At 45.9% G+C, this 23,927-nt stretch overlaps 1 protein-coding gene across 2 annotated transcripts in view; it reads right to left on the bottom strand.

Annotated features, from left to right (window-relative positions):
• Positions 1–5,217: 5,217 nt before the first annotated feature.
• The window catches only part of LOC137523116 (zinc finger protein 585B-like), a 36,796-nt gene continuing 18,086 nt past the window's right edge, over positions 5,218–23,927 (bottom strand). Inside the window, exons 2-4 of one of the 2 annotated variants that reach the window (XM_068243340.1) lie at positions 12,888–12,959; positions 11,047–11,143; positions 5,218–6,823 (exon numbers count right to left, since the gene is read on the bottom strand). In XM_068243340.1, coding sequence (XP_068099441.1) covers positions 5,859–6,823; positions 11,047–11,053 — 972 coding nt within the window. In that variant the 5' untranslated portion in view covers positions 11,054–11,143; positions 12,888–12,959 and the 3' untranslated portion in view covers positions 5,218–5,858. The remainder of the gene's footprint in view (positions 6,824–11,046; positions 11,144–12,887; positions 12,960–23,927) is intronic. The other variant, XM_068243339.1, reaches the window with a different exon arrangement.

Below are 23,927 nucleotides of genomic sequence, written 5' to 3'. Positions count from 1 at the left end.
TTTTGAAAAAAAATATATCCCTGAGAATCCCCTATAAAGAGATGGACTAGTTCAAAACGTGTCACTTCTGTCAGATTTCTACTACCTACTGTAAGTGACAGCAACATAGGAGAAAAGTAATTCATGGCTCATTTTACTCTGGGGAAAAAAAATGTACTTATTTGTGTATGTTTGCACATATTTTAAATTGAGGCAGCAATTCTGACATTTCAGCTCAATGAGTCAATATAATAATTATGCCACCTAACGTAATAGATCTGAGACAAGACTCATGGGATAGGACTTCCCTCCCCCCACAAATTATGTTATATACTTTTAAAAAGTAAAAAAAACAACAACAACAAAACAAAAAAACTTTCCATTCATTATAAAGGACATTCAGTCACAGGTGCAGTGAGGACACCAGATCATTAAATAAATGGATAAGGGGGGGGGGGGGGGGCGCCCGAGGATAATCATGTAGGCAGTGCACTCTTAAAGTGGGTGTGGCTGTAAGCTGGTTGGTTCACACTGCAAAGGCTTTTTGTAAGAGTTTGTGATATGAAAAGCTCTTGCTATGTGGGTGTTCTCACCTAAGGGATGTGATTTTATAACAATCTCCCAGAGCATTGCAAGAGCTTTACAAATCAGCAGCGCTTAGAAAGCTCTTGCAGTGTGAACCAGGTCTGAGGCAAGCTTTCATTATAATAGCCCCCATGCTTGGAAGCCATGCATCCCTGTACTATGCTGTCCTGTTACACGCCACCATCCCCTGCATCTCCCGTTACCGAGGCCACCCTCGTGCCTCCATCTATAATGCCTCTGCCCATTCCTGTATACACCATGCCTCACTTCAGTCTCTATATACATTATTGTACCGCCACCATTATCTCTTCACATTCAGTGCCTTTCCATGCAGTATAGTGTCCCCTATTGAGTGTCACTTAAAGCGGAATATAACCCTGCATTTCAACTTTGCTCTAAACTAAAACATTATTTACAGTATATTATATGCAACCAGCATTTTTTTTTTTACTAGACCAGCATTGGAAGGGTTACACAGGGCTTTAAAGTTCCTTTAGATTTCTGCAGACTCATCCTAAGCTGAAAAGAGATACATTTTGTTTACAGAAATGTATCTAAGTGTTGAATGTGACTCATCTCTCTGACTGAGAAGGAGCTTGGAGGACTGCCAAAGAGTGTGTAACTGTTTATCAATAGATACATAGAATGTAACAATCTGAACCTCTGCATATCTCTCCACAGAACTTGAAACGTCTGTGTTTAACCCTTCCAATGCTGGTCTAGTAAAAAAAATGCTTTTTGCATATAATATGCTGTAAATAATGTTTTAGAGCAAAGTTGAAATGCAGGGTTATATTCCGCTTTAAATAAAAACCAAGTAGGGGGAATGCGTTACTGGATCTGATCATTTCGAATAGACCAGATAATGTATCAAATGTGCAGGTTCAAGAACATTTGGGTAATAGTGATCACAACATGATAACGTTTGATCTGGTGACTGATAGGCCACGGGGCAGCGGGACCACTAAAACTATGAATTTTAGAAAAGCAAAGTTCAATCAAATCAGGCAGGCACTAAGTTTGGTGAACTGGGATAATATACTACAAGGGGAGGACACTGAAGGGAAATGGCAAGCTTTTAAACGTATTCTCAATCAATATTGTAGTATGTATATCCCATATGGAAACAAAATGTCTAGGAATAAAAAAAGGCCTCTATGGATGAATAGAAAGGTTAAAGATAAAATGAAGAGGAAAAAGAATGCCTATAAGGTCCTAAAACAGGAGGGGACCGAGGCTGCACTAAGCAATTATAAGGAGTGCAATAAAAATTGTAAAAAAGAAATTAGGCTGGCAAAGATCGAAGCTGAAAATCAAATCGCTAGGGATATCAAATCTAACCCAAAAAAGTTTTACAAGTACATCAACTCTAAAAAAAGAAAGGTTGACTGTATAGGACTCCTAAAGGATGAGGGTGGGAACTCAATGGTGGATGACCAAGGTAAGGCAGAGTTATTAAATGCTTTCTTTGCTTCTGTCTTTACAAAGGAAACAGCACTGTTGCAAATTACAGAGGCGGAAGAGTCTCAATCTTCTAACTGTAATATTAAATACTTAACGCAGGAAGAAGTAAAGGCAAGACTAAATAAATTAAAAATAGACAAGGCACCTGGCCCGGATGGCATGCATCCTCGGGTCCTAAGGGAATTAAGTTCAGTTATAGATAAACCCCTTTATCTTATCTTTTGTGACTCTCTTGCAACTGGCAGAGTCCCAGTGGATTGGCGTACAGCCCACGTTTTCCCATTATTTAAGAAGGGCAAAAAATCAGATCCAGGAAATTATAGACCTGTAAGCTTAACATCAGTTGTATGCAAACTATTTGAGGGGTTACTAAGAGATACTATACATGACTTCATAGTAGAAAATAATCTTATTTCTCAGCATCAACATGGGTTTACTAAAGACAGGTACTGTTTGACTAACATGCTCAGCTTTTATGAGGTAGTGAATGCTAATATGGATATTGGGAATGCTGTAGATGTGATATACTTGGACTTTGCAAAGGCCTTCGACACTGTTCCCCACAAAAGTCTGGTGCAAAAGATGAGGATGCAAGGACTGGGGAAGAGTCTGTGTGCATGGATAGGGAACTGGCTAATCGACAGAAAACAAAGAGTTGTGGTCAATGGATCATACTCAAAATGGGAGACTGTTAGCAGTGGGGTCCCACAGGGGTCTGTACTGGGTCCAGTGCTCTTCAATTTATTTATTAATGACCTAGTGGATACAGTAGTGAGCAATGTTGCTATTTTTGCAGATGATACAAAATTGTGCAGAATCATCAACTCTAAGGAAGATAGTGTTATATTGCAACAGGATCTGGATAGGATGGCTATATGGGCACATACATGGCAGATGAAATTCAATGTTGACAAATGTAAAGTCATGCATTTTGGTCGTACCAATGGTCTAACACCATACAAAATAAATGGGATACAGTTGGGGACATCAAACTTGGAGAAGGACTTAGGAGTACTCATCGACAACAAGTTAAATAATCGTACTCAATGCCAAGCCGCTGCAGCTAAAGCTAACAAAATTTTGGGATGCATTAAAAGGGAAATAAAAACTCGAGATGCTAGCATAATATTGCCCCTGTTTAACTCTCTAGTAAGGCCACATCTGGAATATGGAATTCAGTTCTGGGCACCACATTACAAAAAAGATATTGCAGTTTTAGAGCAGGTGCAGAGACGAGCAACAAAATTGATACGTGGGATGGAAGGTCTCACTTACCAAGAAAGGTTAGATAAACTGGGTTTATTTAGTCTAGAGAAAAGACGCCTTAGAGGAGATCTAATTAACATGTATAAATACATCAGAGGGCAATATAATAGCTTGGCGGATGAGCTTTTTGTCCCTAGGCCTTCTCAAAGGACTAGAGGACATGATCTGCGCATGGAGGAAAAACGTTTTAGCCATTTATTTAGGAAAGGGTTCTTTACAGTAAGAGTGATTAAGATGTGGAATGCATTGCCACAGGAAGTCGTTATGGCAAACTCTATACCTGCATTTAAAGGGGGCTTAGATGCTTTCCTTGCGTTGAATGACATCCATGGCTACAATTACTAGGTAATGCCAATGATGTTAATCCAGGGATTTTATGATCAACAGGGATATGTGAGGGAGCAGGCTGGAGTTGTACTTTGTACTGGTTGAACTCGATGGACGTATGTCTTTTTTCAACCAAAGTAACTATGTAACTATGTAACTATGTATTCCCAGCTAGGGCTTCAAGAATATAATGGTCAGTGATCTGACAAAACACTTTATAGCACAGTATACTGAAATCAATTCATATACAGCAGTTTACAGTTAATGATGCTAACACACAATTCATACAAAATGATGTACATGTGAAATGATCTTCTCAAAGTTCAAAAGATTCAAACACACCACATCCACCTCACTGCCGTGAACAAAAATAGCCTCAACAATCGTCCCGTCTCCCCCACTTTTTGATTTGATGAGTTTAAATTTTTTTTAACAGTTTCTCAACCAATTGTCATATTTTTGCATATATCTTCTCAGATTGCTTTGCGCAGGGCAGAGAGCTGGTGGACAGGAGTGCAGTGTGTTTGATTATTTTATAATCTGGGAATATCAATTCTCATGTGCATATCATTTGTATGAAGTGTGTACTAGCATTACTAAGGGCTCGTTCCCACTGTTGCGACGCGATTTCGGCCGCATTCCGACGCTTGTAAAAACGCATGCGGATGAGTTTCCGCATGCGTTTTTACCCGCGATTTCGCATGCGATTTTTAACCATGACACTGCCAGGGCTAAATAAAATTGAAAAAGGTGCGAAATCGCACGCGAAATCGCGGGTAAAAACGCATGTAACAAACGCATGCGTTTTTACTATTAAATACATTAGCGGCGATTCGCACGGATTCCCGACGCAGGCGAAATCGTTGGCTCTTTTGTGCGTTTTTTTACCGCTGAAAAAAACGCACCTCAACAACGCTACAGTGGAAACAGGCCCATCCACTTGCATTACATGTGCGAATCTGCATGCGTTGGACGCATGCAGATTCGCGATAGTGGGAACGAGCCCTAACTAACCTGCAGTATACACGTTTCTTTCAGTATACTAATAAAGTCATTGCACAGATCACCATCGTTACCTTCCTGAAGCGCTAATTGGGAACCTGTATATGTTAATTCATTTTGTTGTGTTTAGGGATGCCCATATCCCATTTTAGTGAATGATTAGTTCATGCAAGTTCAGGGTTATTTCACCTCCCCTTCTTGTTGTGTTTGCTCATTATTTGTGTATAATTAGCTGTGTGCTTTTTAAAGGAACTTAATAAAATATAAGTTTTAACATCAGAGATTACTTGGTAATCAAATGCTTGTTGAATGTCATAAAACCAGGTAACTAGCCGTCCAGCTGCCAGTTAACTAACTGGCAATTCCTCCATCTAATTCGGCCCCTGCTAAGTTTTTTGTTCAAGCCCACAAATTTCTGGTTCCCGTGGTACTACATTTCTTTCAGTGCATTTTAGAATCTTTACTCCTAAATTCAAGTAGTATGCACCATTCTCTATAGAACTAGCAAAAACACAACAACAAAAACAAAAGAAACAATGTGTGAATGCAAACCAGTTTATGGTTGCTACAATATTACCTGGTAGTACAGACCAGGTAAGCCATACAAAAAAAAAACAAAAAGTTGAAGGACATATATTCTATCCATTGTGTACGAGGCACCTCCAGGCAAACGTATACTACTGTGAGAACTGATGAACACTGGTTTCAGTAGGGTTATGTGGGACCATTACTAACACATTAGGTCTGCTGTAAGATCAGTACGGTCACATAGGACCATTACTGACAATACAGGTCGACTAGATGATCAGTAGGGTCAATGTAGGACCATTACTGACACTACAGGTCTGTTATATGATCAGTAGGGTCATTTAGGACCATTACTGACACTACAGGTTGGTTATATGATCAGTAGGGTCATTTAGGACCATTACTGACACTACAGGTCTGCTTTACTATCAGTAGGGTCATGTAGGACCATTACTGACACTACAGGTCTGCTTTACCATCAGTAGGGTCATGTAGGGCCATTACAGCAGGTGGATCCACTGGTTTACCACAAGCACCATCAATGAATGGCTCATGGCCATATCTCTAAACCATACGTAGGTCCAGCCATGAGAGTTCACTCAAAATGAAAAACTCCCTTCAAGGTGTTCCTGAGAACTGACCAGGTAAACACGGAGGAGGAATCAGTCAGTTGGCGGGTTTAATGGGGGTTTTATCCCCTGAAGTCGTCACACCTCCCCCCTGGCATGTTGGATGTAATGCTCATGCAACTCCCCTTCTAGCTTGAAGCAGGCCCCACATTCGATGCACTTGTAGTCCTCCTCCTGCCACTTATCCGGTTCCTTACGGTGAGTTCTCAGGTGCCGCCGGTAATTGGAGGCTTGGCTGAAGCGCTTTTCGCACTGGTCGCATGGAAAAGGTCTCTTACCCACGTGGATCGCCCAATGGCGCTGATAGTTAGACCGCTGGTTAAAGCTCTTGCCACAATCCTGGCACTTGTAGGGCTTTTCACCCGTATGAACGCGCTGGTGTCGCTTATAGCGGGAGGAGAAGAAGAAGGTCTTTCCGCAGACTGGGCAAGGGAAAGGCTTCCGGGACACATGCAGGTTCTTGTGCTTCTCGAAGGTGCTCCTGGCCCGGAAGCCTTGCCCGCAGTCCTGGCACTGGTAGGGTTTAGGATCCTCATGGACCCACTGGTGAACACGCAGGGTCTCGAGCTGAGTGAACGCCTGGGGGCAGTCTGGGCACTGGTAAGGACGCTCCCCTGTGTGAATGCGAATGTGCCGTGACAGTTTTCCTGAGCTGGTGAAAGACTTGCTGCACCACACGCACACCCAGTCCTTGCGGTGAGACTGCTGGTGCTTCCGGAACGCCTTATGGTTGGGCAGCTGCTTGCCGCACGGTGAACACTGGTACCCTCGCTTGCCGGTGTGCTGCTGTTCGTGATGGCGGTGTAGTGCCAAGAGCCACCAGAACCGGCGCCCGCAGTGAGAGCAGCAGTAGGGCTTTCCATCTCCTCCTCCTGAGGCACCTGCGCGGGCGAGGTCACAGTACTTGCAGGTGTAGGAGAGGTCATCGGTGTGATTGCGACAGTGAAGCTTGTAAGCACGAAGCGTGTGGAAAGTCCGTCCGCAGTCAGGACAAGGGGGCGGCGGGCATTCTCCTGAGGTGTCCGAATGACTCCTTAATAGTTCTGAAATAAAGATATACAGATCAGCAATAGGAAAGCTATAAAAAAAACCAAAAAAAACAAAACTACCAAAAGACAAAAACTAGTTACACTTTGTGTGAAAGAGCTGCCAATGGGCAACATGGCTACAACAAAGCGGATATAAACACTTTCCTAGCAGAAAATGGCTTCTGAGAGCAAGAAAGAGGTAAAAAAGGGGAATTTCTTATCAGTGAGGGTCACACTGTAGTCACTTCCTGTCTGAGTCAGGACTGAGTCAGCCACTTACATACCTGATATTTAACTCTTTCAGGCAGAGAAAGAAAAAAAGGAACACATCATAGTTATCTGTGTGCTAGGCACTGTACATACACATGTCTATCTCATTATGTCACATTTCAGTTGTGGTATCCTTTAAGCACTTAGGCTAGTTGGGGCTGCAAACACTGGTCCACATGACAGCCAGGGGCCCCCAGTCTCTCTCACTGGCTGGGGCCCCCAAACCACCATGCGATGCCCAGAGGGAAGTGCGGGTGGGCCCTGGACCTCTCACTCCCAGGGTATTCACCCCCACTGCCTCTAAACTGAATGCCAACTGCAACAAACACAATTTGCTCACTCCCAGCGAAAGCACTGTCCTACCTTTATCTGGTCAGCAGGGGCCAGTCAGCCAATCATGGGGTACTGTCATACACCCTTTGCCTGCTCTACCAAATGTGGTACAGCAGTCAAAGGGTGTGACAGTATGCCTGATTGGCTGACTGGCGCCTGCTGACCGGATAAAGGTAGAAAAGTGCTTTAGCTGGAAGCGAGCAAATTGCTAGTTGGGGTTGCCCAATTTCGAGGCACACAGCCCTGGGGTATACATTTAAAAGTGCCGGTACTTACTTTGAGCGTGAGATCTTGCTGATAGAAGAATATCAGTACCATTTGAGATATTCTACTATAGCCAGTTTCCGATAGAAGACCATCGGTAATATTAACGGTACTGTACTATCCCATCCTCACACCTTTAACTTCAGGAAATTGCGGCAGTCTTGAACACATGCGTGGTGCATTGAACAACTTCCTCAGCTGTCAATCAACTGAAAAATTGGACTGGTTTTGTTAAATAAAAAAAAAAAAATTATAACGCGCGTGTGTGTGGCTTGGGGCGGAGCAGTTCATCTATGTGGGATTGGCAAGTGACTGGGGAAATACTACATAGCCATTAAAGAGGAACTCCAGTGAAAATAATGTAATAAAAAAAGTGCTTCATTTTTACAATAATTATGTATACATGATTTAGTCAGTGTTTGCCCATTGTAAAATCTTTCCTCTCCCTGATTTACACTCTGACATTTATCACCTGGTGACATTTTTACTGCTGGCAGGTGATGTCACTGGAAAGAGATGCGGCTTGCTTTTTTGGCAGTTGGAAACAGCAATTTCCCACAATGCAATGAGGTTCACAAGACAGGAAACTGCCAGGAGTACCATGGTCCTGACAGTTTCCTGTGGGAGGGGTTTCACCACAATATCAGCCATACAGCGCCCCCTGATGATCTGTTTGAGAAAAGGAATAGATTTCTCGTGGGGAAAAGGGGATATCAGCTACTGATTGGGATGAAGGTCAATTCTTGGTGACTGGTTCTCTTTAAGTACACTGCAGTGCAGCCTGTATTGTGTTTTCTGTACAGGGAGGCTGATCAGCATCTTCAGCGTACACAGCGGGCGTCTATTAAAGCAACATCAAGCTTCCTTCCAGTAATTAGAGCGGAATTCTTTAACCTGAACGGCGTAAACGCAAATTTCAGGTGACATCATTACCCAGGATAATTTTTATAAACAAAGACATCAATTATTTAAAGCGATGCCTGTGTCTAAATGGCGCTGTGGTGAGCGAGGCGGTCCCTCCGCTGAGATCTGCAGTCAGGCGGAATAGATCAGTCGATAATCACAACAGATTGCAGAAATGCTCATCAGAATGTGCAAAGCAAAGGGAGACAGAATACATTAATGCTAATTAAAGATTATATTTATATTTCCTATACTGCACACCAGAGGCCACGGAAGCCCACATAAGCCCTAGTGTAGCTAAGGGACTACAAATACCAGCATGTTCTGCTGAAGAAGGCATATGTTCAAAGGATGCCCGAGGCAACATGCATAATGATGAGATAAACATGTGTATGTACAGTGCAAAGCATTAATAACCAGGCTGTTCATCTGTTATTTTGCTGCCTGGGCATGGAAGGCATGTCGGTAGTACCTTGTTGAGAAAATAGCACCCGTGTGCCCATGGCCTATCAGTGCAGCAGGTAGCAGTGAGGCAGGTTCTGTGCACGGCCTATCACTGTAACAGGCAGCAGTGACGCAGGTTCTGTGCTCGGCCTATCAGTACAGCAGGCAGCAGTGTTGCAGGTTCTGTGCACGGCCTATCAGCGCAGCAGGCAGCAGTGAGGCAGGTTCTGTGCACGGCCTATCAGTACAGCAGACAGCAGTGACGCAGGTTCTGTGCACGGCCTACCAGTACAGCAGGCAGCAGTGAAGCATGTTCTGTGCTCGGCCTATCAGTACAGCAGTGACGCAAGTTCTGTACACGGCCTATCTGTACAGCAGAGTTGCAGGTTCTGTGCTCGGCCTATCAGTACAGCAGGCAGCAGTGACGCAGGTTCTGTGCCCGGCCTATGAGTACAGCAGGCAGCAGTGACGCAGGTTCTGTGCACGGCCTATCAGTGCAGCAGGCAGCAGTGATGCAGGTTCTGTGCTCGGCCTATCAGCGCAGCAGGCAGCAGTGAGGCAGGTTCTGTGCTCGGCCTATCAGTACAGCAGGCAGCAGTGACGCAGGTTCTGTGCACGGCCTATCAGTACAGCAGGCAGCAGTGAAGCATGTTCTGTGCTCGGCCTATCAGTACAGCAGTGACGCAAGTTCTGTACACGGCCTATCTGTACAGCAGAGTTGCAGGTTCTGTGCTCGGCCTATCAGTACAGCAGGCAGCAGTGACGCAGGTTCTGTGCCCGGCCTATGAGTACAGCAGGCAGCAGTGACGCAGGTTCTGTCCTCGGCCGATCAGTGCAGCAGGCAGCAGTGACGCAGGTTCTGTGCATGGCCTATCAGTACAGGCAGCAGTGACGCAGGTTCTGTGCACGGCCTATCAGTACAGCAGACAGCAGTGATGCGGGTTCTGTGCTCGGCCTATCAGTACAGCAGACAGCAGTGATGCGGGTTCTGTGCTCGGCCTATCAGTACAGCAGGCAGCAGTGATGCAGGTTCTGTGCATGGCCCATCAGTGCAGCAGGCAGCAGTGATGCAGGTTCTGTGCCCGGGCTATCAGTACAGCAGGCAGCAGTGAAGCATGTTCTGTGCTCGGCCTATCAGTACAGCAGTGACGCAGGTTCTGTGCACGGCCTATCAGTACAGACAGCAGTGACGCAGGTTCTGTACGCGGCCTATCTGTACAGCAGAGTTGCAGGTTCTGTGCTCGGCCTATCAGTACAGCAGGCAGCAGTGACGCAGGTTCTGTGCTCAGCCTATCAGTACAGCAGAGAGCAGTGATGGAGGTTCTGTCCTCGGCCTATCAGTGCAGCAGGCAGCAGTGACGCAGGTTCTGTGCTCGGCCTATCAGTACAGGCAGCAGTGACGCAGGTTCTGTGCTCGGCCTATCAGTACAGGCAGCAGTGACGCAGGTTCTGTGCACGGCCTATCAGTACAGCAGACAGCAGTGATGCGGGTTCTGTGCTCGGCCTATCAGTACAGCAGGCAGCAGTGATGCAGGTTCTGTCCTCGGCCTATCAGTGCAGCAGGCAGCAGTGACGCAGGTTCTGTGCTCGGCCTATCAGTACAGGCAGCAGTGACGCAGGTTCTGTGCACGGCCATCAGTACAGCAGACAGCAGTGATGCGGGTTCTGTGCTCGGCCTATCAGTACAGCAGACAGCAGTGATGCGGGTTCTGTGCTCGGCCTATCAGTACAGCAGGCAGCAGTGATGCAGGTTCTGTGCATGGCCCATCAGTGCAGCAGGCAGCAGTGATGCAGGTTCTGTGCCCGGGCTATCAGTACAGCAGGCAGCAGTGAAGCATGTTCTGTGCTCGGCCTATCAGTACAGGCAGCAGTGACGCAGGTTCTGTGCACGGCCTATCAGTACAGCAGACAGCAGTGATGCGGGTTCTGTGCTCGGCCTATCAGTACAGCAGGCAGCAGTGATGCAGGTTCTGTGCACGGCCTATCAGTACAGACATCAGTGATGTAGGTTCTGTACACGTTACCTGACATATCTTCAGGTTCCTCCACTTTCTTCTTCCAGCACGACTTTGATGGTTTCTCCAGCGACAACCCTGCAGCGTCATGGTGCCGGAGGCGGACCTAGAAAACAATGATTGCTCATTAGAAATCACGTCCCAACGGGCCTCAAATGACCGAAGGTGATAGGCTATCTGGGCACTAATATAAAGCCCACAATTTAATCCAGTACCAGAATATCTTAAAGAGGAACTTAGAGTCATCAGGCAAGTTCAAAAAAAATAAGTGGTACTTACCGGGGGCTTCCTCCAGCCTCAAGCTCCCAGCATGTCCCTCGCCGCTGCTCTGCCCGCAGCCGTTCGCCGCAGCTCCATCCTGGTCCCCAGCGATGACGTCAGAGCGACCTCCAGGTCGCTCTGTACTGCACCTGCGCGAGCGGCGCTGTCAATCACCGCCACGTGGGCCGGAGTGGACTGTGCAGGCGCAGAACTACTACCACCTGCGCAGTCCGCTCCGGCCCACGCGGCGGTGATTGACAGCGCCACTCGCACAGGCGCTGTACAGAGTGGCATCCAGGTCGCTCTGACATCGCCGGGGACCGGGTCGGAGCTGCAACGAACGGTTGCGGGGAGAGCTGCGGCGAGGGACATGCTGGGAGCTTGGGGCTGGAGGAAGCCCCCGGTAAGTACCACTTATTTTCTTTGAATTTGCCTGATGACTCCTTTAAGCCTAAACAAACATACTGTCATTAAGTTATATTAGTTATGTTAATTTAAATAGATAGGTAATATAATCTTGTACCTGCCCTGTTTTAAAAGAGCAGGCAAATGTTTGATTTCATGAGGGCAGCCATCTTTTTGGTTGAAAGGAGGTGACAGTGAGCATGAGACACAGTTCCAACTGTCCTGTGTGCTGATCACCCCTCCCAGTTGCTAGGCAACGTGAACAACACAGGAAATCCCATCATGCTTTGCACCACATCAGGGAAAAAAAGCCCTGGCAGTTTTCTTTGATGGGTGGAGCTTAGCTAAAAATGCAGCTAAAAATGATGCTTTGGTAAGAAAAACAAAGTTTTAATGCTGTGAAACTGTAAAAAAAAAAAACACCAAGCCTTTACAGTGCTGCTGAGTAGATTTTTAGTCCGGAGGTTCACTTTAATGTAACAGTATCCACAACTGTGAATATTTACCCTCACCTTCTGCAACAGCTGACAACTAATGTTTAGCAGTTTGTTGTTGGCCCCCTTTCCACTGAGACGGCTGGTATTGCAAAAGTAATGCGTGGGGGGGGGGGGGGGGTGGTTGGGGGGGAACTGGTAGCACAACGCTAGCGATTTTTACATCGCTAGGGCGGACACTTTAACATAGGAATTGTGGGTAGGTATTTCCCGCTACCGCGATTCGATTTTTTACAAAGCGCAATTGCTTTTGGGAGCGATTCTGAGAGCGATATTGCAATGCAAGTGCATTGTGTATGTAAAGTCGCAATCGCTTAACTACATTCATGGAAAATCACAATCGGTGGCATTTAGCGATTGTGATTGCTAGTGGGAAAGGGCCCTTAGACTTTATTTCACTCCCAGAAAACCCAAAGGCAGGAAAAATGCTGCATGCACTGTTTTTGGCTAAAGCAGGACTGTTCAACTGGTGGCCTGCGGATCAGAAGTGGCCCCCAGGCAGCACTCACTTGCCTGGACTAATTTTGTGTCAGGCCCCCTACTCTGGCAGGCCCACTGTTGGTTTGTGCTTGGCTCCTCCCCCAAAGCAAAGATATGGATGCTCTGCCCCCTCCAGCATAAAAGTCAGATGCTAGACACACACCCTTGCCCATCAAGTTAGACAGCACTGGGCCCAACTTGGGTACTTACCTCAGTAGAGGGAAGCCTTAGGATGAACAGCGGCTTCCTCCATCCCGCTCCTCCTCGCCATTATTCGGTCATCTGTAAATATATGGGCTCACTCTTACTGGCGAGATGAGTTCCACAATCTTTCACAACAAGGACCATGAGATTGCTCAACAAATATTTACAGAACACAGGAATAAATGTGGGGACTTAAATAGTTATCTTAGAGACAATTTTTTTTTAAGATGTATGTCATGAAGGTATAGTACTGTTATTTTTCAAATAAAAGGTTTGTAAGTAGTGATATATTATTAAAAAAAAAAAAAAAAAAAGACGGAAAAAATACACCTTTATTTCCAAATATATTGTCGCCATACGGACATCATTTAAACATTGTAATAACCAGGACAAATGGGCAAATACAGTGTAATGGTTCTATCAACAGTGGCATATTCATTTTAAAACTAGAATAGCTGAAAACTGAGAAATTATTTGTTTCAGTATTTTCACCATTATTCCTGTTAAAATGCATATAAGAAAATAAATGCTTAGCAAAAAGTACCACCCAAAGAAAGCAAAATGTGTGGCGAAAAAAAAATAAAAACAATGTACAGATCTCATTTAGGTGTGATAATAAGTGATGAAAATATTGGTAAATGAACGGTAGGCGTGCTGAAATGTGAACATTTCTCTGGTCTACAAGGGGACCACAACCTGTAGTGGTCAGGTGGGTGTAGGATATCCTATCCTCTATTATCGTCAGGAATGGAGATTGACACTAATCGCTTGGATCTCTCCAACCCTGCTGTAGAAATCACTGCTAAAAATAAAGATTTTAAAGTCAAGAATCAGACAAGGGCTCAAACAGAGATCGGGTCAGAGCCGTTAGAACAGTATATAAACCCAAAGAGGGAAATGTAGGCTTGGACGGGACTGTCTTACAGGAATCTTTTAAAAAAAACAAGTGACAGCCATGCTAACCTAGAAATAAAAAAAACATATGTAGATGAATACTAGTTCTACTTATATAACACATGTATTGCACTGTCCACACTACGATTCCTGTGAATTTTATAAAGGAAAAGCAGAGAATCCTATTCTAGGCAGTTTCCATCTTGGTTACCTTTGAATAAGGCTAATCCTGACATTTCCTCCCTCACTCTTTTCTCCTCTTGCTAATTGTGTATTCGTTACCCGCCCTCCTCCCAGAGTCTTTAGACACTCCCACTGAGGTCTATATTAGGAAGCAGTCTTGTGTCATTAGAAGGAGGAGGAAATAAAAGGAAGAGGAGGAATATATAGATAAAAAGGCCCCCAGCATGCAACTGTTTTGCCAGCCGATGGCAATGGCAATTAAAGGGCCAGCGCTCCTAAAGTATGTGATAACTACAAACCATAACAGCAGAAAAAGTTTTGAATGCAAGATTAGCATTTTTGTCACTTAGTACACTCAGAACAGTTACTGTTTAAATTTGATTTTTATGGTGACAATCTCGCTTTAACCAGAGTATCTGATGCAATAGAGGTGTTAAATAATCCTTCCACACCCTGTGATAAATAAATGAGATATAACTTTATCGGAGAGAATTTGGTTTAAAAGTATTCTCCTCTCTCCAGGCTTTCCAGAACCGGTACAAGTGGCAAAAAGGCTTCATATAAGATGAAGACAATGGCCTCAATTCACTAAGATCATGCTGGAGATAATAAGGCAAGGTGAGAGTTATCTTATCTCTTCATTCCTTAATGCTGGGAATACACGGTTCGTTTTTGCCTTCGTTTAAACCTTCGTTTCGATTGTGCCTTTTGTCCTTTTCGATCCCGAAATAATCGGTCATATAGTTAATATCACCACCCACGGTTTCGTTTTTTTTTTCGATTCTGATGGTTTCGTTTTTCCAATGATCGAAGGCTGCAAAGAAACGAAAATCCCTTTTTACAGGGACGGACTAGCATAAACGAATATATAATCGATCTGAACAGCCATCAAGCCTACCAATGGCTCGATTAGATGGATAAAGAGAGATAATATCAAACATGTTCGATCACTAGTCGTTCGTTTTTGGGGTCTATTAATCGAAACTATAATGAGATTATGACTATTTTCACATACGTTTTCAACACTCGATTCGTTTACCGAACGAATCGAAGGTTTAAACGAAGGCAAAAACGAACCGTGTATTCCCAGCATAAGTTACCTCATCTGTAGTTAATTTACCTCCTCTGTAGTTATTTTCACATGCAGCTAATTAACAGCCGGTCTTTAACTCTGGAGTTTTTTTAAGGATTGGAGAGTTAACTTAAAGACAGAAGAGGTAACTTTAGGTTTGCCTGAGGTAAAATGTTTCCTGAATACTACATGCCTTATCACCATGGTAACAACTCTAGAAACGTTATTAAAGACAGGAGATAAGCTTAGTGAATTGAGGCCAATTTCTTTTTACAAAATACCCCGCTTGGTTAACATGGTGGGTCATTTCTTGTGCACAATATCCTGTAAAGACATGAGAAAGTAGCCCTCAGAAACCTCTCCCATATGTGTGCTCAGCAACAGCGTGCCAAGCGATAGCCTCAGGGCCTACTCCACTAGCGGTATTCGGAATCTTGTCCGCACCCAGAGAGGGAGAGTGTCAGCCATGGCACCTTGAGGCCACAATCTACTATGGGTGAACCTGGCCACCCATCATACTTTCTAGTGTGCACATTTGACTCTCCCCTCCTGCTTTAGCATCCCTTGTGCACCATCATTGACCGCACACATCCAGGGGAAGCGAATTGGCGCAATCACTTCCAGTGGAAATCTGTGCCGACACGAGGGCCGCCGCCATGCTAGGCTGGCATCCAGGGGTCCGGTGGCTGGAAACAGGCGCCCGGCAGCGATACTATACACCAAAGCACCGGGTGCCACAGACCACTAACACACCATACTTCCTTCTGGGATTCACCTGCCAGGCTGCCCCTGGATTGGTGGGACAGCAGCCGCATTTGCCCTAGGACCCCCGACAGCCCAATAGGTAGATTACTTCTTTCTATCCCAAGGGATAGGAAAGCACTGAGGTGTGGAAGTGGTCTAAACTGTTATGTGCTTCCTGTTCCTCAGATAGGAGGAGCAGTCTCATGGTCCTGAAGGACAAGTGGAGGGCTCGTTGACGCTTGACCAGCTTCGGTGGAAAAAGTTGAGCCTGACTGGGTCTATGCTACTGCCCCACGCCGTCTGCAAAGTAGCACGTACCGGATCGGCCACGGCTGTTTTCACCAAAGCCCAAGCGGATCCGCGCTACTGTGCTAGTGTGGCCGTGCTTCAGAGATTCCTGATTGCAAACTGCTTGGTGGAGAAAAATGGGGAAGCCACATGAAGACTGGGAGGTTAGCCCCTCCTGAGGCAAGTATCTGTTTTTTCCATCCACCAACCTCACAGATTTACTAAAAACATTGAATTGCACCAGTGGAAAAAGGCACAGGAAACAAAAAGATATCGACCAAACCAGCAAATCACGTGTGATCTTACAATCGCCAACAGTGTTCTAGTTACAGGCCCAAGATGCAATGGTCTCTGAGGAGACCCTCAACTTCCTGTTGGGTCTCCTGGTAGAGGAAGTGAGGGAAATTTGTCACCAACTGTGACATAAAATGAAAAAATAAATAGGTTTTCCGGGTTTCCCTTCCATACAAGACAAAAGCAAGATCTTGTCTCAGCTTTTCTTGTGCGCTTTGATCTGAAAATGACCAAAGTATGGAGTAAACCTGCAATTATACGACAGATCCGCCTCTGAAGAAGCAATTCACATTAAGTGGCTTTGTTCGTCTTTATTAGAGCAGTCTGGCTGTTCGGAGGGGTTAAACCCGCGTCTCACTTCTCTGACAATCCGAACACGCAGCACATTGTCACTGGGGAGCACCGTAAACGAGGGACCTTCAGGGGTAACACGCCTGCAGCCGTACACCATGTCCTGATACACCGCGAGCACGCTTCATACACACCACCGGCCAATACCAGGCACCTGCTGCCACCGGCCAGCCGCACAGATATATATGTGGATATATACCCAGGAGGAAAGGAGACTCCACAGGGATCAAAAAGGAGAGACATCAGCCTTACTGGAAGGCAACTGCTGCCAGGCACCCCCCCCCCCCCACACACACACACACACAATCCCCCACCACCACTCCTCTTTATATAACAAACAGGTTTGTCGCCCAGAGATTAGGAAAAACCTGAAGAGGCCACAAGATGCTAAAAAGAAGCTAACAGAAACAAAACATAACTACCCGTAGTTCTAAAAAAACTCACAATATCTTTACGGATACATATAAAATCACCGCCGGGAGACTTAGGCGCAGGATACAGCCGGTAAATGGCTCCCCCTGCTCCTGCACAAGTCCTGGCGGCGTTAATTACTATTCCCCCTCCAGGCCGCCATGGATGGTGGAGAATGATGTAATTCGGCTTCCAGCGATTGCTGGAGGCCGATTTATTGCGTTTTAAATGCAACTTCAGCTGCGTCTTCTGATGGCGCTAAAGTTACTCCCTGTGCGCTGCTATAGATGTAATTCCTATTACGGCCTATGGTGGCGCCGGCTGCGCCCAGATCTCCTGCACTGGAATTAAAGTGCTCGATCTTTATAACTGTCCAAAATCTCTCTCTGATAGGGATGGTCAATGACATGCAAATAAATGTGAGCTGATGCAGTACCATGCAAATGTACGCAGCTTGAAAATGAACCAATAAATGCTGCTGAGGTCAAATTTGATTGGTACTTTTTCAAGCTGCCTACATTTGCTTACAAATTTTGCATAATCATTATTTAACTCGAAATTATTTGTGTCTCGTTGACCATCCCCACTCTGATTGCTTCACAACGGGAAGGCCTAGCCCACCGGGACAGGCCAGGGCCGTAGCCCACAGGGACAGGCCAGGGCCGTGAGGCCTAGCCCACAGGGACAGGCCAGGGCCGTGAGGCCTAGCCCACAGGGACAGGCCAGGGCCGTGAGGCCTAGCCCACAGGGACAGGCCAGGGCCGTGAGGCCTAGCCCACAGGGACAGGCCAGGGCCGTGAGGCCTAGCCCACAGGGACAGGCCAGGGCCGTGAGGCCTAGCCTACTTTGGAACAAAAGCAAATAGAATAAGGAGAAGGGAAACAAGTTGTTATTAAACCCTATACCAGACAATTTCCGCTTTAAGAGCATCTTTATCAGTCCAGAATTTTTCCAGCCAGAAATAATAATCAGATTCCAGCCCGACATGATAACAAGCACTATAGTGTGAGGTGACAGACTGTCCAGGGACACAAACACCATAATTGGTACTTTCTCTGAATAACATTCACCCAGATGCTTGTTTATGCATTGTTGCTTCGTCTGCATTCTTTTCTGAAGCTAGTCCGCCTTGTTTGCACTTCAATGGATCTGCGTGCCGTGCAGAGAACGTTCCGCCAGCACTTCCTCCAGAGAGGTCAACTCATTTCTCAGACTTTATGGAAATGTATACATCTGCTACGTGGTTAGGAAACAATCAAATGCAGTTACTGCTGCATACCTCCCAACTGTCCCTCTTTTGGAGGGACAGTCGCTCTTTAGGAGCCCTGTCCCTCTTTCCTCATTTGTCCCTCTTTCAGGACTGTGTCCCTCTTTCTATGTAAATATATTGATTTCTCCACTAAAAAAAAAAAAGTGTTTGACTCTAAAAACTTTATTTCCATTTTTTAACCATGTAAGGGCCACAGTGGAAAACCCCTTTAAAGGCTAATTTTTGGGAAAATGGCCATTGCAACTTTAAGGCCAAGCTGCAGGGCCGCACAGCACACAAGTGATTCCTCCGCCCTTTTCTCTGTTGGTGGGGTCAGATCGCCCCCCCCCCCCCCCCCGGATGTTTGTTTGTTTATTTTTTAACTAAATGTTTTTTTTTTTTAATTAAATTTTGCTATTTTTTATTTTATTTTGATATATTAGGCCCGGTTCACATTAGCGGTGGCCGTCCGGAATCGCCGTGCCGGAGCCGGACCGCTTGCAGAACGGACGGAACGGACGCACGGCAATAGCAATGAAAGCCTATGCGTCCGTTCACATGCGTCCGTTCTGCCGGACCGGAGCCGGACCGGATCCGGACCGGATCCGGCGTCCGTTCCAACATGCGCTATTTTTTGGTCCGGCTCCTCCGGCAGCCGTATCCGGAGCGGAGCCGGACTGCACCATCCGGCCAATACAAAGCAATGAGAGCCGGAGAGCGCACAACACACTGGCTACAAAAACCGGACGTTCTACCCCACTTCCTATGCATTTTGGATGGGGACCACATGGGCCCAGCGTTCAAAGAGTGGGGCGGCAGCGATTTCATGCTGGAGCTCGTTTTGGCAGCAACATGTCTGATGTCTGATAACGAGGAGGCGAACAACAGGAAGGAGAGAATTCCCAGGTTTACGAGTAAAAAATGCCTGGATCCATGGTCCCAACTGCAGTCTCTGTATCCACGGATGGTCTCCACACGTCCACCTGTCTCCAACAATGACCCCAGACCCTTCTGCTGACCTCCCAGACCCCAGGTATTTACAGGATGGTATCTCCTTAAGAAACCGGATCCCGACCGCAACCGTGTTCACACCGCACGGAAACCGGATGCAAACGGACCGGATCCGGATAGGAACCGTACGGATCAGGTCCGGTCCGGCTCCGGTGCGGTCCGGACATCCGGTGCGGTTTTGACAAAACCGCAAGTGTGAACGGGGCCTTACCCCCTCCCTCCCCCCACCAGCCAATCCACGTGATTAGCTGTCCTAGGCTTCAGCCTATGACAGCCGAGACACAGAAGGGGACAGCCGTGTCACACGGCTGTCCCCAGTACAGCGCTGCTGCTGATCACAGCGCTATACTATGTAATTAGACGGCGGTTTCGCCATCTAAGTCTCCTGAGCGGCACTCGCCGCTCGGAGACTGAAGGAGGGGCAGAGCTCCGCCCCCCGAGCAGGAGGTGCGCTTGCAACTGCAGCCCCAGGACTTGACTAGGCGGTACTGGGGCTGCTGCCGTGGCCACGCCCATCGGTGTTAGGCAGTCTCCAGATTAAATTGATATATTACTACCCGTATTTTTCGGAGCATAAGACGCACCTAGGTTTAGAGGGCAGAAATCAGGGGGGGAAAAATGATACCAAACCTAGTCCATCCATGATGCAGGGGCGTCTTGTGAGCTCCCAGCCATATGCAAGTACAGTTAAGTTGTCCTGTTCCCTAAGTAAATGGCTAATAAGTACAAGAGTGGCAACTGTCAATATGATGCATTAGGGGACATTAATCAAACAAGGCTGCAACATACAATCTGCTTTGCTAGTGCAGATAAAGCATGGTCTCCAACTTACCATCCATTGTGAGAAAAATGTAAAAGTCTGAGACCAATTTATCATATCTGTAAGACGTGCTCAACAAAGGTTCTTATTTTAACCCTACTATTCCCCTTTATGTACAGTGGCTTGCAAAAGTATTCAGCCCCCTTGATGTTTTCCACATTTTGTCACATTACTGCCACAAACATGAATCAATTTTATTGGAATTCCATGTGAAATACCAATACAAAGTGGTGTACACGTGAGAAGTGGATCAAGAATCATACATCATTCCAAACATTTTTTACAAATAAATAGCTGCAAAGTGGGTTGTGCATAATTATTCAGCCCCCTGAGTCAATACTTTGTAGAACCACCTTTTGCTGCAATTACAGCTGCCAGTCTTTTAGGGTATGTCTCTACCAGCTTTGCACATCTAGAGACTGAAATCCTTGCCCATTCTTCTTTGCAAAACAGCTCCAGCTCAGTCAGATTAGATGGACAGCGTTTGTGAACAGCAGTTTTCAGATCTTGCCACAGATTCTCGATTGGATTTAGATCTGGACTTGACTGACTGGGCCATTCTAAACACATAGATATGTTTTGTTTTAAACCATTCCATTGTTGCCCTGGCTTTATGTTTAGGGTCATTGTCCTGCTGGAAGGTGAACCTCCGCCCCAGTCTCAAGTCTTTTGCAGTCTCCAATAGGTTTTCTTCCAAGTTTACCCTGTATTTGGCTCCATCCATCTTCCCATCAACTCTGACCAGCTTCCCTGTCCCTGCTGAAGAGAAGCACCCCCAGAGCATGATGCTGCCACCACCATATTTGACAGTGAGGATGGTGTGTTCAGAGTGATGTGCAGTGTTAGTTTTCCGTCACAAATAGCGTTATGCATTTTGGCCAAAAAGTTCAATTTTTGTCTCATCTGACCAGAGCACCTTCTTCCACATGGTTGCTGTGTCCCCCACATGGCTTGTGGCCAACTACAAACGGGACTTCATACGCTTTTCTGTTAACAATGGCTTTCTTCTTGCCACTCTTGCATAAAGGCCAACTTTGTGTAGTGCACGACTAATAGTTGTCCTATGGACAAAGTCTCCCACCTGAGCTGTAGATCTCTGCAGCTCGTCCAGAGTCACCATGGGCCTTTTGACTGCATTTCTGATCAGCGCTCTCCTTGTTCGGCCTGTGAGTTTAGGTGGACGGCCTTGTCTTGGTAGGTTTACAGTTGTGCCATACTCCTTCCATTTCTGAATGATCGCTTGAACAGTGCTCCGTGGGATGTTCAAGGCTTTGGAAATCTTTTTGTAGCCTAAGCCTGCTTTAAATTTCTCAATAAGTTTATCCCTGACCTGTCTGGTGTGTTCTTTGGACTTCATGGTGTTGTTGCTCCCAATATTCGCTTAGACAACCTCTGAGGCCGTCACAGGGCAGCTGTATTTGTACTGACATTAGATTACACACAGGTGCACTCTAGTCATTAGCACTCATCAGGCAATGTCTATGGGCAACTAACTGCACTCAGACCAAAGGGGAATTATTACGCACACCCTACTTTGCAGTTATTTATTTGTAAAAAAAATGTTTGTAATCGTGTATGATTTTCGTTCCACTTCTCACGTGTACACCACTTTGTGTTGGTCTTTCACGTGGAATTCCAATAAAATTGATTCAAGTTTGTGGCAGTAATGTGACAAAATGTGGAAAACTTCAAGGGGGCCGAATACTTTTGAAAACCACTGTATCAGCCAGCATAGTAAATCTGTTTCACTACTCCTTGCTACGAGTTACCTGGACAATATAGCAATCAGCAATGCCCCCTTGGTGGATTCCCCACGTCAGATCCTGCAGCTTTAGATTGTTGCATCCCGTCCGCTGCTCAAAGTCCCACAAAGCACCCAGCAGCGTCCACTCGGCGGGATACAGAGTGTCCGGGCTGACGTCCCTCCCAGGGTACTGCAGCCCCACGTGTACAGTGCCCGCTCAGAGTCCGCCGTGAAAGAAACCGCCATGCTGCATCCGGCCCTCTCACTGCCGAATGAGACAGCGTGTCCTGCAGTGTCCGGGTCGCTTTCCTGCCATGTCCAGGGAGGCTTAGCTTCCGCAAGCATCCCGCGGTGCGCTCGTGTCCCTGGCAGAGAGGCCACCATGCAGCTTCCGGCCACCTAACCAGCAACATACGTGACCTCGGCGCACGTGCGCCGCCAGGTCACAGAGTGATGGTGCATCAAATCAGAGGATGGAGCGTGTACATGGCAGCTCCTGCGGTTCACTCGGAGTCCCTGGCAGAGAGGCCGCCATGCTGCTTTCGGTCCTCTCACTGCCCGATGTGCATAACCCCTCCCCCAGGTCACTAAGTGAGAGAGCGCCACCCTGGGCACCATGCAGGCGGGGGAGGGGACTTTTAAGTCGCGCGGCCGGCAGACAGGCAAGACTGGCCACTCTGCAACCTGCTCTGCACAGTCCAAACACCATATATTCGGACTAGAAGACGCACTGAAATTTTCCCCTCAATTTTGGAGGAGAAAAGGTTTGTCTTATAGTCCAAAAAATACAGTAATTTAAAAAAGTGAATGCAAAGGAAAATGAGCCAGGATAGAAATGACCAGAGTGGATTGAAAAACATTTTTCTTATAAAATCTTTATGGTATGCGTGACTAGGGTTGTGACAGGGCGTGGTCAGGGGTGTGGCAGGGGCATGGCTTAAAGGGGCACTATGGCGAAAAACATTTTAAAATTTAAAATATGTGCAAACAGACAATTAAGAAGAATGTTTTTTCCAGAGTAAAATGAGCCATAAATTACTTTTCTCCTATGTTGCTGTCACTTAGAGTAGATAGTAGAAATCTGAAAGAAGCGACAAGTTTTGGACTAGTCCATCTCTTCAAAGGGAATTCTCAGCAAGGCATTTATTCTTTATAAAGATATTCCCTAAAAATGATTTAAAGAGGAACTCCAGTGAAAATAATGTAGTAAAAAAAGTGCTTCATTTTTACCATAATTCTGTATAAATGATTTAGTCAGTGTACGCTCATTGTAAAAATCTTTCCTCTCCCCGATTTACATTCTGACATTTATTACATGGTGACATTTTTACTTTGGGCAGATTATGTAGCTGCTCCTAGCTGTTTTGGCTGTTACAGACAGCTGTAAACAGCTATTTCCTGTCTGTGAACATTGTTACATTGTGGCAGTTTGCCCAGAGTACCGCGGTCCCAGAGCTTCTTGTGGGAGGGGTTTCAGCACAAAATCAGTCATACAGCGCCCCCTGATGGTCTGTTTGTGAAAAGCATTATATTTCTCATGTAAAAGGGGGTATCAGCTACTGATTGGGATAAAGTTCAATTCTAGGTTGGAGTTTCTCTTTAAACAATGATGCTGGCCAGCTTCACTGCTCCCTACACAGTTTTCTGGCAGTTGGACAGAGCAACTGCCATTCACTAAGTGCTTTTATTTAAAAATAAATCCCTGAGAATGCCCCATGAAGAGCTGGACTAGTCCAAAACCTGTCGCTTCTGTCAGATTTCTACTACGTACTGCAAGTGACAGCAACATAGGAGAAAAGTAATTTATGGCTCATTTTAATCTGGAAAAAAAACGTACTTCTTATTTGTATATGTTTGCACATATTTTAAAGTTTACACTTTTTCGCCATAGTGCCCCTTTAAGTGTCCCTCTGTCTCATCTCAAAAAAGTTGGGAGGTATGCTCCTGAATTAGGAATAACCCAACCACAAGTGCTGTACAAACAG

Source organism: Hyperolius riggenbachi, chromosome 6 (genome assembly GCF_040937935.1).
Source record: "Hyperolius riggenbachi isolate aHypRig1 chromosome 6, aHypRig1.pri, whole genome shotgun sequence".
Lineage (NCBI taxonomy): Eukaryota > Metazoa > Chordata > Amphibia > Anura > Hyperoliidae > Hyperolius > Hyperolius riggenbachi.
Note: the sequence above shows the minus strand (reverse complement) of the source record. Positions and strands in the feature narration are given on the sequence as shown.